Here is a 14523-nt window from a genome sequence, read left to right as displayed (position 1 = left end):
AAGTATGCATTTCATAAGAATGCATCATTTGAAGTAAATACAGCTTTAGTACTTCAGAAGAATTATATTTCATCTGCAGTCTGAAATGTTAAGGACTTCATAAAGTTTTAAAATGAATATAAATTCACTTTGGGACAAGGTTATTTCTTGAAATAAACTCAAAAAAACATAAAAAAACTAATCAGAGATGAGGAATGGGAGGGTGAAAACACTAATGTGGGATAACGCTTCTTAAAAACTACACATAGTAAGGAAACAGACCTGTTCCAACTGTGTGGCAAATGCAATGGTTACAGACAAGACAAAGTGATCTCTACAATAATCTGCTGGTCCAATTTGATGATAGCCCTCTTCTTCATTCAAGACTGGCACAATACTTTTAGGCTCCAGTCCACGAAAAAGGGTTAGTACTAAGAGAGAAGAAATAAACATAAGTAACTAGTGGTCTTTGTAATTGCTGCAGCAATCTGATATATAATTGCAATTTTATTTTTAAGCATTACACATGGAAATTACATGTGGAAAGAAGAATTATAAATAAAGGCCTTGATACCTGTTACCAAAGTTTTGCAAAAAACAAAGTCCCTAGCTATACTTCAAAACAGCTACAAAAAAATCTGAAATTAACTTTTATTCACAACTGTTACTTTGAACACCATGCTAAACAGAATTCTACTTCCTATTTTTATCTTGTGTTACAATGAGAAACAGTACAGTGACTGGAAGTTTATTTCACTAGGCTAGAGTATACCATGCTATTTCTTTACTTTGCTCATTAACAAAAATGCAGAACAGTAACTGCATATTGCAATCTATTGGAACAAATATGGTGTGCCATTCCACAGATCTTTAGAATGCTTTAGTTAAAGATTTTTCATCTGAAGTCATCAATGCATAGAATTCTGTATTCTGGTTTGCTAGTTTTTGTTCTATAGTGCCAGTAATTCAACACATTCAGCCCTCAGGTTACACCCAATAGAAATAGTGACATAGCATTTTGTGAACAAAAAAGCTCTGTTTCAAATACTGGAAGCCTTAGACAACTTAAGTCAATAAGGAAAAAAAGAGTGTATGAATACTAAATGGAAAAGTATCTGACCAGACTAGAACTGGATAATACAGTTTTGTCATACCCAATATCTGGAACATTAGCTTTACAACTGTTTAAACCCAGAAGTTTGTTGTTTTCCCCATCACATAAATATGATATTGACTAATTTTGACATGATGAAAAAAAGGAAAAAGCTGGCACACTTGTTTGTAGCAATTATTCCACAAAAAACATGAAATGGGAAACAGTGCTGAGTAAAGGCAGAAGGGTCTTCTCTTGTTTTTTTTTTTGCCAGTGTCATGAGGGATAGGAGAAATGGTTCCTTAGAGTAGTTCTTTGCCTCCTTTACAGATGTTACAATATGGAAGACTCCCTAAGTTTTGCTGTAAATCTGAAAGAATGGAATACACTATCTTACACAAACTTAAATCCTGTCTTAACCAATCTTGAAATGCAGCCAAGTCAGTAAATTCTGGGCCAGAAGCTTGTAAAACATTTACTGCCACTGACCCTCTACTTCTACAAAATCACAGCCACAGATCATCAGCAGATAGATGACAGATTTAGAAGTAGGGAAAAGGTACCTTCATGGCAAGAACACAAAGTATTGTAATGTATGCATGCGAAAATCCACTAGTTGTACCAAAAGGCTCATTTTCCAAAAGTTAAGTAGATAGGCATTGAGGTGAGAGATCAGGGCAAGATGGAAATATGTTTTTGTTTTTGGACTCTTTAAATCAAGTTTCCAAGATGTTGTTTTTGTTTTTTTTTAACAACTACTAACTTGCATTAAAAAAAAACCAAAACAAACAGATGAAAAGTGACTTAAAGGCACAGCACAGAAAGGCACCTACTAATGTTAACATTTGAGTTCCAATAGATTTTTGACATATTTCACTGATTTCCTTCGAGAAAAATAAACAAGAGAATCCAGAATTGGAATGAGTCCCAACATTAAGCAGATGTTACTACAAAAAAAAAATTAACAATAGTACATAATTTAAGTACCTAAAGATTAGAAGGACACAAAATATATAAAATATATATAAAATAAGCAAGTCTACCTAACAAATGAGACATCTTACTACTGAAACTTTACCTTCTTTATAGAAGCTCCTTTCCTATTTCTTTTGTAACTTTCCAAAACTTTCCAATAGAAATTAAATACCCAAGGGAGTTAACTAGGAGCCCCTGATTCTCATTTCAAATACCAGTTGGTTTGCAACTTGTCCACCTAAAAGTCACACAATTATCACAGTAAAGAACCCTTGAAAAATTTACTACCACAAGGTGCATTAATCAGCTGGAACTGCTGTGAAATTAAAATTCTCTTGAGACTTCAAACCACACATTTGCAACAAGTGATACGTCATCTAGCACAGGAAGATTTTTAATTCTAAGTCAGTGATGTCATGTCACTTACCCTTCCCTTCTCTAGGGGGTGCCTCCTTTGCTTTAAAATCGTCAACCAGTGCTTTTGAATCTGCCTCCAATGCAACACCAATTTGTATTTCAGGTTTAAACTTAGGATACTTGTTACTAAGTAAAGGATACCATTTAGGTGCCTACAGAGTGAAAAACAAAAGTAAGACCCAAAAGTGTTTAAATACAACAGAAAAAAAATAGTATAATACTATTACAGAAAACTCAGTCTTAATGTAGCACTTCTACTTAATCACCTACAGAAATACACTTTGGTTTTTATTTCTATTTATTTAAAAATTTAGTCTATTTAGTACACTAGAGTACTAAAATATTCTATAGAATGATTACTCTATGACTACCTGAACATACTGAGCTTTTCCCACTGACTTGTACAGTGCAAAAGTTAGAGAAATATACAATAAATCTTTATTTAGAAAACCTTCAACTCCTCAACTGCATAATAAGTCATATGCATTGAAAATTCTCTAGGATGACTCCTTGTATGACCCATATCAAAGTAATGTTTTGATCAAGCTTGATAAAAGGGTGTTGGCTAATTAAATTTATAAAAGCAATTATACTGTGCTTACTCTATGCTGCATTAAGGGGCTAGAAACAATCACCTAACACTTCTTCTTCCATGAAGGCCCAATTAAAAAAACAACTTAACACCTGATTTGATGATGGAGACTCAATTCAATTGCTCCATATCTATTGCTTAGACAAAATTTTCCAGTTGATTAAATAATGAGATTGTGTAGATTAATTAGTTGCTAGTGATCCTATTATTCAATTCAGAAGTAAGCAAGATTAGTACCAACTGTGTTTTTCATTTGTGCATGTTTTCAGAGTCAAGATGTCTCTCCTCTTAAGAAAAGCAACAAAATCCCCCATATATGGGGATTTGACGATCAGTTGTACTCCAAAACAAGACTCAAAAGTTTAGCCTATGCTTTAAATCAAATTATATTATCTGTAAAGGCACTGTTGTCAAAACAAAGTTTTAAATATTTATATCCTATAACATACCTGTTTCTTTTCTGGTGCAGCCCTTAGATCCAGTACAATATAGCCTATAGTCTCTTTAGCTGAAGATACAGGATCCAATGCAAAACATTGGAGTTTGATAGGTGTACGCTGCAGTCTGAAAAAGTAACTCAGTTGAAATATTAAATATAAAATGTAACTCTGCAATTAGTTCTCAGACAGTTCGTAAGTTTCCAGCAAGCCAATGATACTAAATTTGTTATATAACTAGTTTCATTAGGTTGGAAACTGAATTTATATTGAACACACAAAAGTCATGACTAAGTGAGAGAACGAAAAGTGGTTTAATTTTTTAAGAAGACTGTGTTGGAGTCTCAAGCACTATTAAAAACAACTATTAGCAACAAATAAATACCTCACACACCTAAAAGAAATAAGCACAGTGCCTCACACAAAATTTGAATATCACTTGGAAGGGCATCTTAAAAACAGGACTTGTGCACAAGATTTTTGGGTAAAGCACCTGACTATTTCAAGGCACAGATAAGACATCTAGCACATGGTAAATGCAGGCATCTTTCTCTGTCAAATAAAAATGATACAGCTTTTTTAACTTCTTTGATAATATTGTCATAATATTACAACCTGTAAATTGTAAGACCCGTGAAACAAAATAACAGTAATGGAAACATTCAATTTCTCAGCTTATCTCTTTGAAATTTCAAAAACTATTTACACAGGCTTTTCAGACTTAAGTTAATTTTGTGCCACAGTATACATAAGGAAGCTTGACTGCAATGTTTGAATTACAGAACTATTACTTTGCTCTAAGAGACTGTAGGGTGCTTTTTTAGTAGTGTGAAAATATACTCTTTAGAATTTTTAAACATCACTTATCTTGCCACACTACCTTTTTTTGTACATTAGTACATTTTTCCACAACATTATTGTATATAAAAGTAAAAGAAAGATTCCAGAAAACGATTCAGATGACAGTAAACCAAAAATTGTACTTCACTAACTGTAAAGGCAAGAAAGTTAAATTTTATCTGCAAATTAGACTTCACTTTTTAATATTACCTGTGCAGATGAAGTGCTTTCCTATCAAGTTCCCAGGCCAATTCTGTAGCAAATTCTGGCTGATCAGTATGCTCCACAGGGTCAGTAGCCAACTGTTCACCATCTAACTTGGCTTCAACTATAAGCACGTGCTTGGGTCGTTTTGGGAAACAGCGCCCTGTAAAAGAGTGGCATTGCATGCGCCATGACTAAGAGAGATGCAAGAGCTCAGACTGATGCCATATATCAGTTATGTGAAATTGATTTCCCATGTCACCTTCCTTGCTCTGATCTTTAAAGAAAAAGTGTTTGCACTACGCAGAAATATGAAGGAACATAACATGAAACAGACTATTTGTGAAGAAACAGGAAATTAAGTAACAAAGCAAAGTAGGAAGCAATTAGAATTATTTGGGAAATCTATGATTGGTAATAGGTAAGAGAATAGGAATGAGAAATAGAGTGAATGTTTTACTTCACGTGAACGTGTTATGACTGTCCGACATCAAAACAGAAAAACATGATCTTATAAAAGTGAATGGTGTTCCTCCTGCCACTTGCTGAAAAAATAAATCATTACCAGATTAGGAGAGTGCCCAAAACTGTACAGGATTGGTCCTGGGCTCAGGATCATCCAATATTCTTATTTGAAATAACAAAAACAAGTAAAAGTTTACTTATATCATAGTGTGGGGAGACGATATTACAAGCATATCAGATGACAGGATCTCATTTGTAAGCTCCTCTGGCAAATTACATAAACGGACAGAGAGATAATAGGATTTACTTGACAAAGAGAAAGCATTCAGCCAAAACAACCCAAACCCCCAGTAATCTCCAAAACAGCCCAGAAGAGAAAAAGACATCCTAACAAATAACTCACGCACACACACACTGTAATTAGACTACAGAAACTAAAACCTGTAGAAATGCAAGAATACCAACTAGATATACGTTTGAATCAACACTACCAAAAAAAGCTTAAGGCTGATTGCTACGAAGGGACACAAACATCAGAATACTACTTAAAAAACAAAAATCAAAAACCCCCCCCAAAAAAAAACCCCAAAAAAAACCAAAAAAACCAAAAAAAACCAAAAAAAACCCAAAAGACCAAAAAACAAACAAACAAACAAAAAAAAAAAAAACAAAAAAAAACAAAACAAAAAAAAACCCAAAAAACAAACAAAAAAAAACCCCAAAAAACCAAAAGAAACTCCAAAAAACCCAAACGAACAAAATCCAAATCCTCAGGGAACGATTGTTACTTTTCTCATTCATTTGAAACAATACATTGCGTAAATACCTCCAAAACCTAACAGAGGGTAGGCAACGCTGGCCTTAAGATACGTACGTCCAAACCTTTCTTAATAACATCCGTTTACTCAACGCTGCTCGGCTCACCCGGCTCACGGCACCAGAGAAAACACCTCAGAGGCAGAACCAGCCCCCATCTTCCTCTCGGGACACAGGGGACGCGCAGCAGCCGGGAGGCCGCGACCCTCCTGCCCCTCTCGCTTACCTTCCAGCACGGAGACGACGATCAGCAGCCGATCGGCGGCTCTGGAGACCATCTCCCCGCTCCGCCCGGGCGCTGCGGGGCCCGGGAAGCGCGGCCGTTCCCGAGGCGGAGCGGAGAGACCCGGAAGCTCTCGGGCCACTCTGATGCCTTGCTACCACTCGCCGCCCTTTTGCCGCCGCGGCGCCCTTAAACAAACACCAACCGCCGCCGCTTCCGCCCGGCAATGCCGGCCCCACCGCTTCCGCCGCCGGCTCCGCCCCGCCCCGCCACTCCCGGGCCCCGGCACCGCCCCGGCACCGCCACCTTTCGACCCTGGCATCGCTTCTGGACCGCCCTGTACCGCTTCCGCACCGCCCCATGGCCTGAGGGTGAGCGGCCGTGCTGTGGCGCGGAACGTCGGACGGGGCCGTGGAACTGTAGTCGAAAACCTGACAAATAAAAGTATAAAAAGGTTTTTCACAAGCAGCCTGCATTGCCAGTGGAGGAATGCCAGCTGCTTCAAAGACGTGCCTTCTATTAAAGCAGGGAAGTTTCTTTACTTTTTTTCCCCCGCCACTGTGATGAGCGTCAGAGCAGGAGAATTTGAATCCACTTGTAGTGAAATGCAGCTTTGTCCTTCTTAGCTATTTTTTTAGCGTATTCCATAGGAAGCAATAATCAGTTAAGCAGCAGTATCATGAAATAGTGTGTTCCTGCACCTGGCATCCCAAGTTAAAAACATATATCTTGACTGTGAGGAAAACACCCCATTTTTAAGTTTACAGTATTTTTTTTAGTAAATGGTGTAGCAAAATGTTTGTGTAGACATAAAATCCTTGAGTTTTAGTAACGTATGTACTCTGTAAAGGTGCTGAGTCATGATTTCCGAATACCAGGAGAGGAAGAACCTGTTCCCTTCTGCAAGAATTTTATTCTGGTTCTGAAACGCTTCTCAAAAAGACACTTTCTTGTATCTGAGTTGAATCTGCCCAAGTTCAATTCTGGCTGCTCCTTTTTGTTGTGTCATCTTCAGGTGTATAACACTGCACGTGGCACAGCAACTCTCTACAGTCTGAGTTCTTAAATTTCTATCACTGTCACCTTCTGCAAGCCAGGTTGTAGGTACCTTCTATAGATACTTTTTACACAAAACCTGGAGGCAGACCTCTGAAAAATAAGTGATTTGAGCTAGTGATGGAAAGTGATCCCCGATGATAACAAAAATAGACAGTTTATCTGTGCAGCTTTTTTATTTGAAAATTGATTTCTCTTAGTGTGATTCAAGAAAATAATATTCTTGTGAACCACTGTTGAATAAACAATCACTTCTTGTAACTGTTCATGGATTTGCATTTTGCCTGTTTAATATGCTGGACTGGTTCAGCACAGGGTCAGAAAAATACCAGAGCCAGCACAAAAGACTTAGAGCATGTGACTAACAATGCTGGTTTATGGGTGTTTATTTCTGCACATGGCAAAGCATCTCTCCTTTTGGTAACAGCAAGCCTTTAAATCAGGAACTCATGGAACTTTATCCTTCGACATCTCTTCTGCCTCTAACCTGACTTTTATCTTCATGTTGCAGGTGTTAACTGTGCCAAGAGCCTCATTGCTAAAAACTTTTCAGTAAAGACTTTTTTTTTTTTTTTTAATAAAATAAAAGGAGGAGATAGAAGGAGAGAAAAAGGACATTAAAAAGACAATGGGACCTTCTTGGTATTATCATCTACGTTTACTTTGCAGTACACCGAGTCTTTCTCTATTCATCCGAGAACCACCAAAGATTGTTTTCTTATTATGCTATCATAGTCTTGCTAACTTGTATCTCACCTTGTGCATTTGCCTGCCTAGGTGTCAGATGTAGGATGTGCCCTATGCAGGAACACTGGCAGTAAGCACACCTGTGGGAGGTGTGCCCAGGTACAGGAACACCTCCACTTAGTGACAGAATTGTGGGAGCAGATGAGTAGATGAAGCAGCATCAGAGAGTCTGAGTGAGACTACTTGAAGAACTCTCTACCCTCTCAGGGACAAAACTGTCAGGCAGATAGGGTGCATGATACAGGGGATTCCCTATCCTATCTTTAATCTGCAGAACATAATGACTTAAGAGATAGGGGGAGATGGTGACAATTTCCTGCTTTGCACAGTGGAGCATCCCCTCCATTACTACCCCACCTTCCCAAGTGCCATGGTATTCAACAGGTACAAGGCTCTGCAAGTGCAGCTAAACAGCAATGAGAAGGATTGTTCATCTAGGTCAGAGATGTCACTGAGGTTAAATCAGCTTAAGTCACTCCCTGTGTCAAGACTGCTTCCACACAGAAAAAAGAAAAAAAGACGTTTTATTGTCATAGGAGACTTTCTTCTGAGAGGAACAAAAAACCCAGTATGCACACTGGGTAAGAAAAACTTCTTAAAGAAAGTCTGCTGCCCCTCAAAGCCTGTGTTAAAGACATTAGGAGGAAATTTTCTACTCTGGTACAGCCCTCGGATTAACTATTAATACTTTTTCAAGCAGGCAGTGATGAAATTGCAGTAAGAAGTCTAAGGGCAATCAAAAAGGGAATTCAGCATCTTGAGACTAACTGATTAAGGGATCAGGAGCACATATAAAATTCTCTTCTATTGTTCCAGTTGCAAGGAATGATGAAGGAAGAAACAGGAAGCAGATCAAGGGAATAACAGACCAGTATCTGAATCTGAGACTGGTCAGACTGGTCCCTGGCAGAATTTTGTGGGTTTTGAACATCATGGTGCTCCCAGGCTTATTTCTAGTGAGCCTGTTTTCGTCCCCTTTCCTCTTCAAATCTAGTTTAAAACTCCTTTAATGAGGCCTGTTAACTCCTGAGTGAAGATCCTTTTCTCACTTTAAGACAGATACACCCCATTTGTCAGCAGCAGGCCTGATCAAAAATATTTAAGGACGGTATGTAAGTGGACACTAGCAGATTTCAGTTGGCCCTGTACTAATTTGTGCAGCAGGGGTGGGTTTTGAAGAGTTAGAAACCGTGGAAGCACCTGAGAACAGTCACACAGGAACTAAGTTTTCTTCTAAAAAGGTGGTAGGATTGATAGCCCAACTAAAATGCATCTACACCAATGGAAAACATTGTGAAGCCCAAAACTACAGTGTAAGCAATCATGGAAAAATGGTGGGATAACTTGCGCTTCTGGAATGCTGCAACAAGTGGCTATAAACTATTCAGAATCAGCAGAGAAAAGAGCCCTCTTTAGGAAGTGGAGGGGTTAGGGAGTGTTTTGACTATCTAGGGGTTAGTGATGAAAGAGTAAAACATGCTTTATTGAAATTTGTTTTGCTCTTTTCTAAACGCATTTATTGACTTCAAACTAAGGAAAACTCTGAACTAAGGAAAACTCCAAACAATAGGGACAGCCTAATGACTCTCACACTTCAGTAATTGTACCAGATTTCAAAAGGTATCTAAATGAAACAATATAAAGACAATGCTAGTATTAAAAAGATTTTATATATTACTTCTATTCAGCACACTTCTTTCTAATATTTGTGACACTGTTTTAATCTATCTGAAATTATATAGACTTAAAAACCCCCAAGATACAACTGTAAAAAAACCCAATCCACTGAGAACAAGTCATAAAGCGGCCTGTTTCAACTACAGTCAGTTTCTATTACATTTTATTAATGTTTTTCCATTTTATTAGTTGGATCTTTTAATTCACCTTCAACAAATTAATGTTATTATGCTTCTCTTTTAGCAACAGAATTAGAATTGTAGCACTTAAAGTATTCATTTGTCAATTTGTACTCAAATTTCTGTGAAGAAGATAAAGACTGTCCAGTATCTTTTGCTTCATTACTATCTTCACGTAACCCACATGTCTAAGCAAACAACATAATTAAATTCAGGTGAATACATATTATAAGTTAGCTCATAAAATCAAATCAAGTAGTGAATTCTAGGTACAATTCTTAAGCTAGCATTGGTTACAAAATTTTTTTCATATAGACAATGGTTAACTATTGAGTTAATAATTTATGAGTGCAATTATTAAATGCTTTAATCAACACTTTTTGTATTTATCTCCCTATTTAGAGCCTATTAAGTTTTAATTATTAATTTTTTTTTTTTACATGGTTACTTTTTTCAATCACAAGTTCACTTCCCGTGGACGTGGCATGTCAATTTTTTCTCTATATCATTTCTTATACCTAACTCTACCAAGTTATTCATTCTGCCTTCTTTACTTCATTCTCTTAAATAAAAATTTTAAAATATATTTCTATTGGCATTGAAAGATTTTTCTTGCTGCTTTTCTAATTGGCTTAGGATCATTTATTTATTTCTTATTTAACCTGTCTTGGAACTCCTTTTACACTTGAGGATTGTTCATGCAGAAAAAATAATAAATAGCTGTACCCCTTTGTAGAGGGGATTTAAATTGCATGTAAGTGGAATATGTGTTCTAAAAATAGTCTTCTTATGGTTGTTTGGTTACAGTTTGGAATACTTTGGACGTATCCTTAAGTGTTCCATTGTTTCTTATCATAAAATAGCCTCTGTAAGAGGACACTTTATATGAAATTTGAATCTGAGAGACAAATTTTAAATACTGTCTTTAAGGCAAAATTTAGAATTGGAATCACTGATCCACAGAGTATGACCTGGAGGAGAAAAAAGCTATCATTTACACAAAGGATATTTGAATTTAAGAAGAAGGGAAGCTGAAGGCTCTTTTCAAGATTAGATTAGAAAAGTAGTAAGTTTTATTCTTCTGGAAATGGAAGAAGAAAGAGTGAAATATATTTCTTCAGAAAAGTCATAAAATAGTATTTCTTCTCCACTGTGAGCTGTGATTTGTGTAAATGGTGTAAATGTCACTGGACAGTTTTATTGTGATACCTAATTCTATTTGCATGAGCTGTACTCATGGATATCATGTATCATGAATATCAATGAAAATTAGAGAAACTGTTGTACTTGCTTTGTGTGGCAAGATTTTCACAGTGGGGGCTACTGGGTGGTTTCAGTGAGAAGTTGCCCCCATGTCCAATAAAGCCAATGCCAGGCATCTCTAAGCTGAACCCACTGCTGGCCAAGGCTGAGCCCATGAGGAATGGTGACAGCACCTCTGGGATAGCAGAGTTAGGAAGGGAAAAGAAATGGCTGTGAAACAGCATCCAGGAGAGACAAGTGAAAATGTGTGAGAGCAGCTGCCCTGCAGACACCATGGTCAGTGTAGAGGGAGGTGTAGGAGGCATTGCTGCAGGTGCTGTAGCTCAGATTCCCCTGCAGCCTGCGGTGCAGCTCATGGAGGATCACGAGGGAGCAGGGATCCACTTACAGCCTGTGGAGCACCTCATGCCAGAGCAGCTGGAAGTGCCTGAAGGAGGCTGTGACCCTGTGGGAAGCCCCCATGTGTGATGAACTGACCAGAGTCCCCATGGGCTACAGCCCCCATTCCCTGTCCCCCTGTACTGCTGTGGGCAGGAGGCAGGGATCAAGAAAAGGGGAGGGGTGGGGGGAAAGTGTTTTAATGTTACTTTGCTTTTATTTCTCTTTCTCACTCTGATTTAACTGGCAATAAAACAGATTAATTTTTTTTTCAAGTTGAATCTGTTTTGTCTCTGTCAATAACTGGGGAGTGATCTCTCCCTGTCCTTATCTCTACCCATGACCCTTTTGTTTTATTATATCACTACTGCCCAGCTGAGGAGGGGAGTGATTGAGCAGTGGGCACTTGGCAGTGGATGCCACAGACAACCTACCACAACTGTTAGAAGAACTGGATCTGTAAAGGAAACAGACAATTACATTCAAGAAAAATTAACAGAAAGTATCCTGTGGATATTTCCAAACTAGGGGCAAAACAAGTGGATTCAGTGGATTTCAGGTCTGCCTTTGTTCTTTTCTCAAGCCTAGGACTATCTAGAACTTTATGATGAAAAATAAGAGCATCCCAAAGAATTTTGGAATATATTCTGTATCTGTCTTAAGCATTCCTATGCTGTGACACTTCTAAGACTGTTCATGTAGCTTACGAGAGTGTTCCTGTTAAATTTTCAGACCTTTTCAGTAAAAGTAGCAGGTGAGATCCTGTGTGAAATTGTTGGTAATAGAAATTTCTAAGACTGAAAATGGCGAATGGCTTTTTTTGAAATCTAAAAATGCCCTCAACGGGTACATAACGACTTTGGTGTCATGGTCTCCTACTATTTAGCTGCTCACTACTCACCTAATAAATATTGCTAACACTGAAAAATAAAGAATTACCAAACCCTAATTATTTGTAAGGAGGAAAAGTTTCAGTCAGCATTTGAGGGGGATAACAAAGATTCTGTAAAGGTGAGAATATTTAAGGGGCTCTATTTTTCACTTCTAATATTCTTAGACCAACCTCTATATTTTTCAGTTGACTGAGAGCTAAAATGTCTTAAAGATTACTCTCTGACTGATACTTAAATAATTTTTGCAAATGGCATCTTCTTTTTATAACATTGAAGGCAATCTCTTATGTCATCAGTTTCCCTTTATCACTCTTTAATTCCCAGGAGACTCACTGCAGCTTGAAAGAGCTAATAAGTTAAACAACAAGTTAAACTAAGGATCTGATTCAGAACCCACATGAGTTAATGAGAAGGGATGTTAATCCATAGGGAAAAACTTGGGGAGGAGTGGAGGGTTTACAGCAACCAGTGGGGGTTAAACAAGGGAGGGACAAGATCTCAGGGACAAATCATCTGCAGGGTGTAGGGTAACTGACAGGGAACATTCCCAAAAAACTGGTGGGGGGATGAAGACTGACAAGGGAGGTGGGTTGTACAGCTTGGATTGACATAGCTATATGCGGATAACTGGGGAGGAGCAGGGAGATTGGCAGGTGGAGGGACAGGCAAGTGGCGGGAAACTTTGGGGTAAACAACTTGTGAGAAACAAACTGTGAGGGACAGGAATAGGGGTACATGGAACGAACCAGCTGAACTGGCTAGCATTAGATAAATAACTAAGCAATTGTAAAACCACATAAAACACGAAAACACTGACTACCACATTTCAGGTTGTATTTGAACAGCAAACATAGTGGATTTTTGTCATTTAACTAAAGAGAATACTATCATCTTGGCTTGTGGAACCTGGCAGATCAGTGAAAAACTGAGAATCTTGGTCTCCCAAATCTTAGTTCTTTAATCTATGCATTAGACCTTGCTAGTCTTAATATAAATCAAGACATAGTCTTTCTTTTTTGAAGAGAACATTATGAAGCTGAATGTGCTGTATAATATAAAAGTGAAGAAATCAAGAACAAAAACATCAAAATACATCTGTAGTCTGTGGTAACTGGCAGCAAAGATGCTAAAATGATATTTTTTTGGACTATTTTAAGAAAAAAAATAACTTGGGTGTGGTGTTGCAGCTACCAGATCAACTGTTAATAATGGGATATATGCATCTAAATAATTTATTTAGACTTCATAAGTTAAGAGTAGGCAGGAGCTCATCCAATGAAAACAAAAATGAAAATGGGCTTGATGACTTGAAGTCTGCACAGGTGTTTGTATCAGCTTGTCTGCCAGGGATACATAGGAAGCATTCTTTGGACATTAAGTGAAGAAAAAGGAAAACAAGTGTGTTCAGTGATAGAAATGGGCCAGGAGACCAGCTCCTTTTTAAGGCCTTTATTCAGTGATCAGCTCTGGGTGGGGGCCCAAGCGGTCGCGCACACTGCCACTGCTCCCTTTGGCGATGCAGAGGAGGAGGTGATCGGTTTTGCTTCACAGCAGAACTGGGACTCCCGTCCTCACAGGCGTGCCTAGGAAGACATCTTCTGGCTCGTTGGCTAGGGTCCTCATTCTAGTCCAGTTACTCTTAGGTGGTGGTGACCTCCAAAACCCTGTTGATGGAATAGAGGGGCTTTCCCCTGGTGAAGCAGGACAGCAGGTCCAGTCACTTAGTTTTCTGAATTTTAGGTTGGCTCGTTGTTTCTAGGGTCTTCTGTTGGATTTTATTCTGCTTTGCTTAATTTACATATTACCGGGACTGTTTCCAGCTGCCATTTTGGGAGCAGCAGAGGCAATACCCAAGGGAATCAATAAGGGTACAGGCAAAGGGAGTACAACCAGAGGTATGTAAGGGGTTTAACGGGGGGGTACAACAAGGGTGTATGTCGGGGGTGTTAACTGTGGGGGGGTACAACAAGAGTTTTAACATTTATTAGCTTATCACAACTGTAAGTGTTTCAACAACTTTAACTATACTGAACTTGTTCATAATATTCAGTGCAATAGATCTTTCCCAATTCCTCTACCACAAATAAAAATGTAAATGTAGTTATAAGAAAGCAAGTGGAAGTCTCAGAGTAGGCATCAACAAAGTAGTTATTTAGTGCTAATGAACTAATTATGATAAAAAGCACAAATGCTGTTCTGCCCTGAGGGAATGACGTTAATCAAGAACTGCTGGCACTCTGTCAGTTTTCTAACATATTTCTTCTCACAGATATGCAATTTATTAGATTA

The 14523-nt window shown here is 38.1% G+C and overlaps 1 protein-coding gene across 2 annotated transcripts in view; it reads right to left on the bottom strand.

Annotated features, from left to right (window-relative positions):
* CEP120 (centrosomal protein 120) overlaps positions 1-6237 on the bottom strand; it is a 39495-nt gene extending 33258 nt beyond the window's left edge. For both annotated transcript variants that reach the window (XM_053932238.1, XM_053932239.1), the window contains exons 1-5: positions 6045-6237; positions 4544-4700; positions 3506-3620; positions 2475-2616; positions 262-410 (exon numbers count right to left, since the gene is read on the bottom strand). In XM_053932238.1, coding sequence (XP_053788213.1) covers positions 262-410; positions 2475-2616; positions 3506-3620; positions 4544-4700; positions 6045-6096 — 615 coding nt within the window. In that variant the 5' untranslated portion in view covers positions 6097-6237. The remainder of the gene's footprint in view (positions 1-261; positions 411-2474; positions 2617-3505; positions 3621-4543; positions 4701-6044) is intronic.
* Between the last annotated feature and the right edge of the window lie 8286 nt (positions 6238-14523).

Source organism: Vidua chalybeata, chromosome Z, assembly GCF_026979565.1.
Source record: "Vidua chalybeata isolate OUT-0048 chromosome Z, bVidCha1 merged haplotype, whole genome shotgun sequence".
In the NCBI taxonomy this organism is placed as follows: Eukaryota; Metazoa; Chordata; class Aves; order Passeriformes; family Viduidae; genus Vidua; species Vidua chalybeata.
Note: the sequence above shows the minus strand (reverse complement) of the source record. Positions and strands in the feature narration are given on the sequence as shown.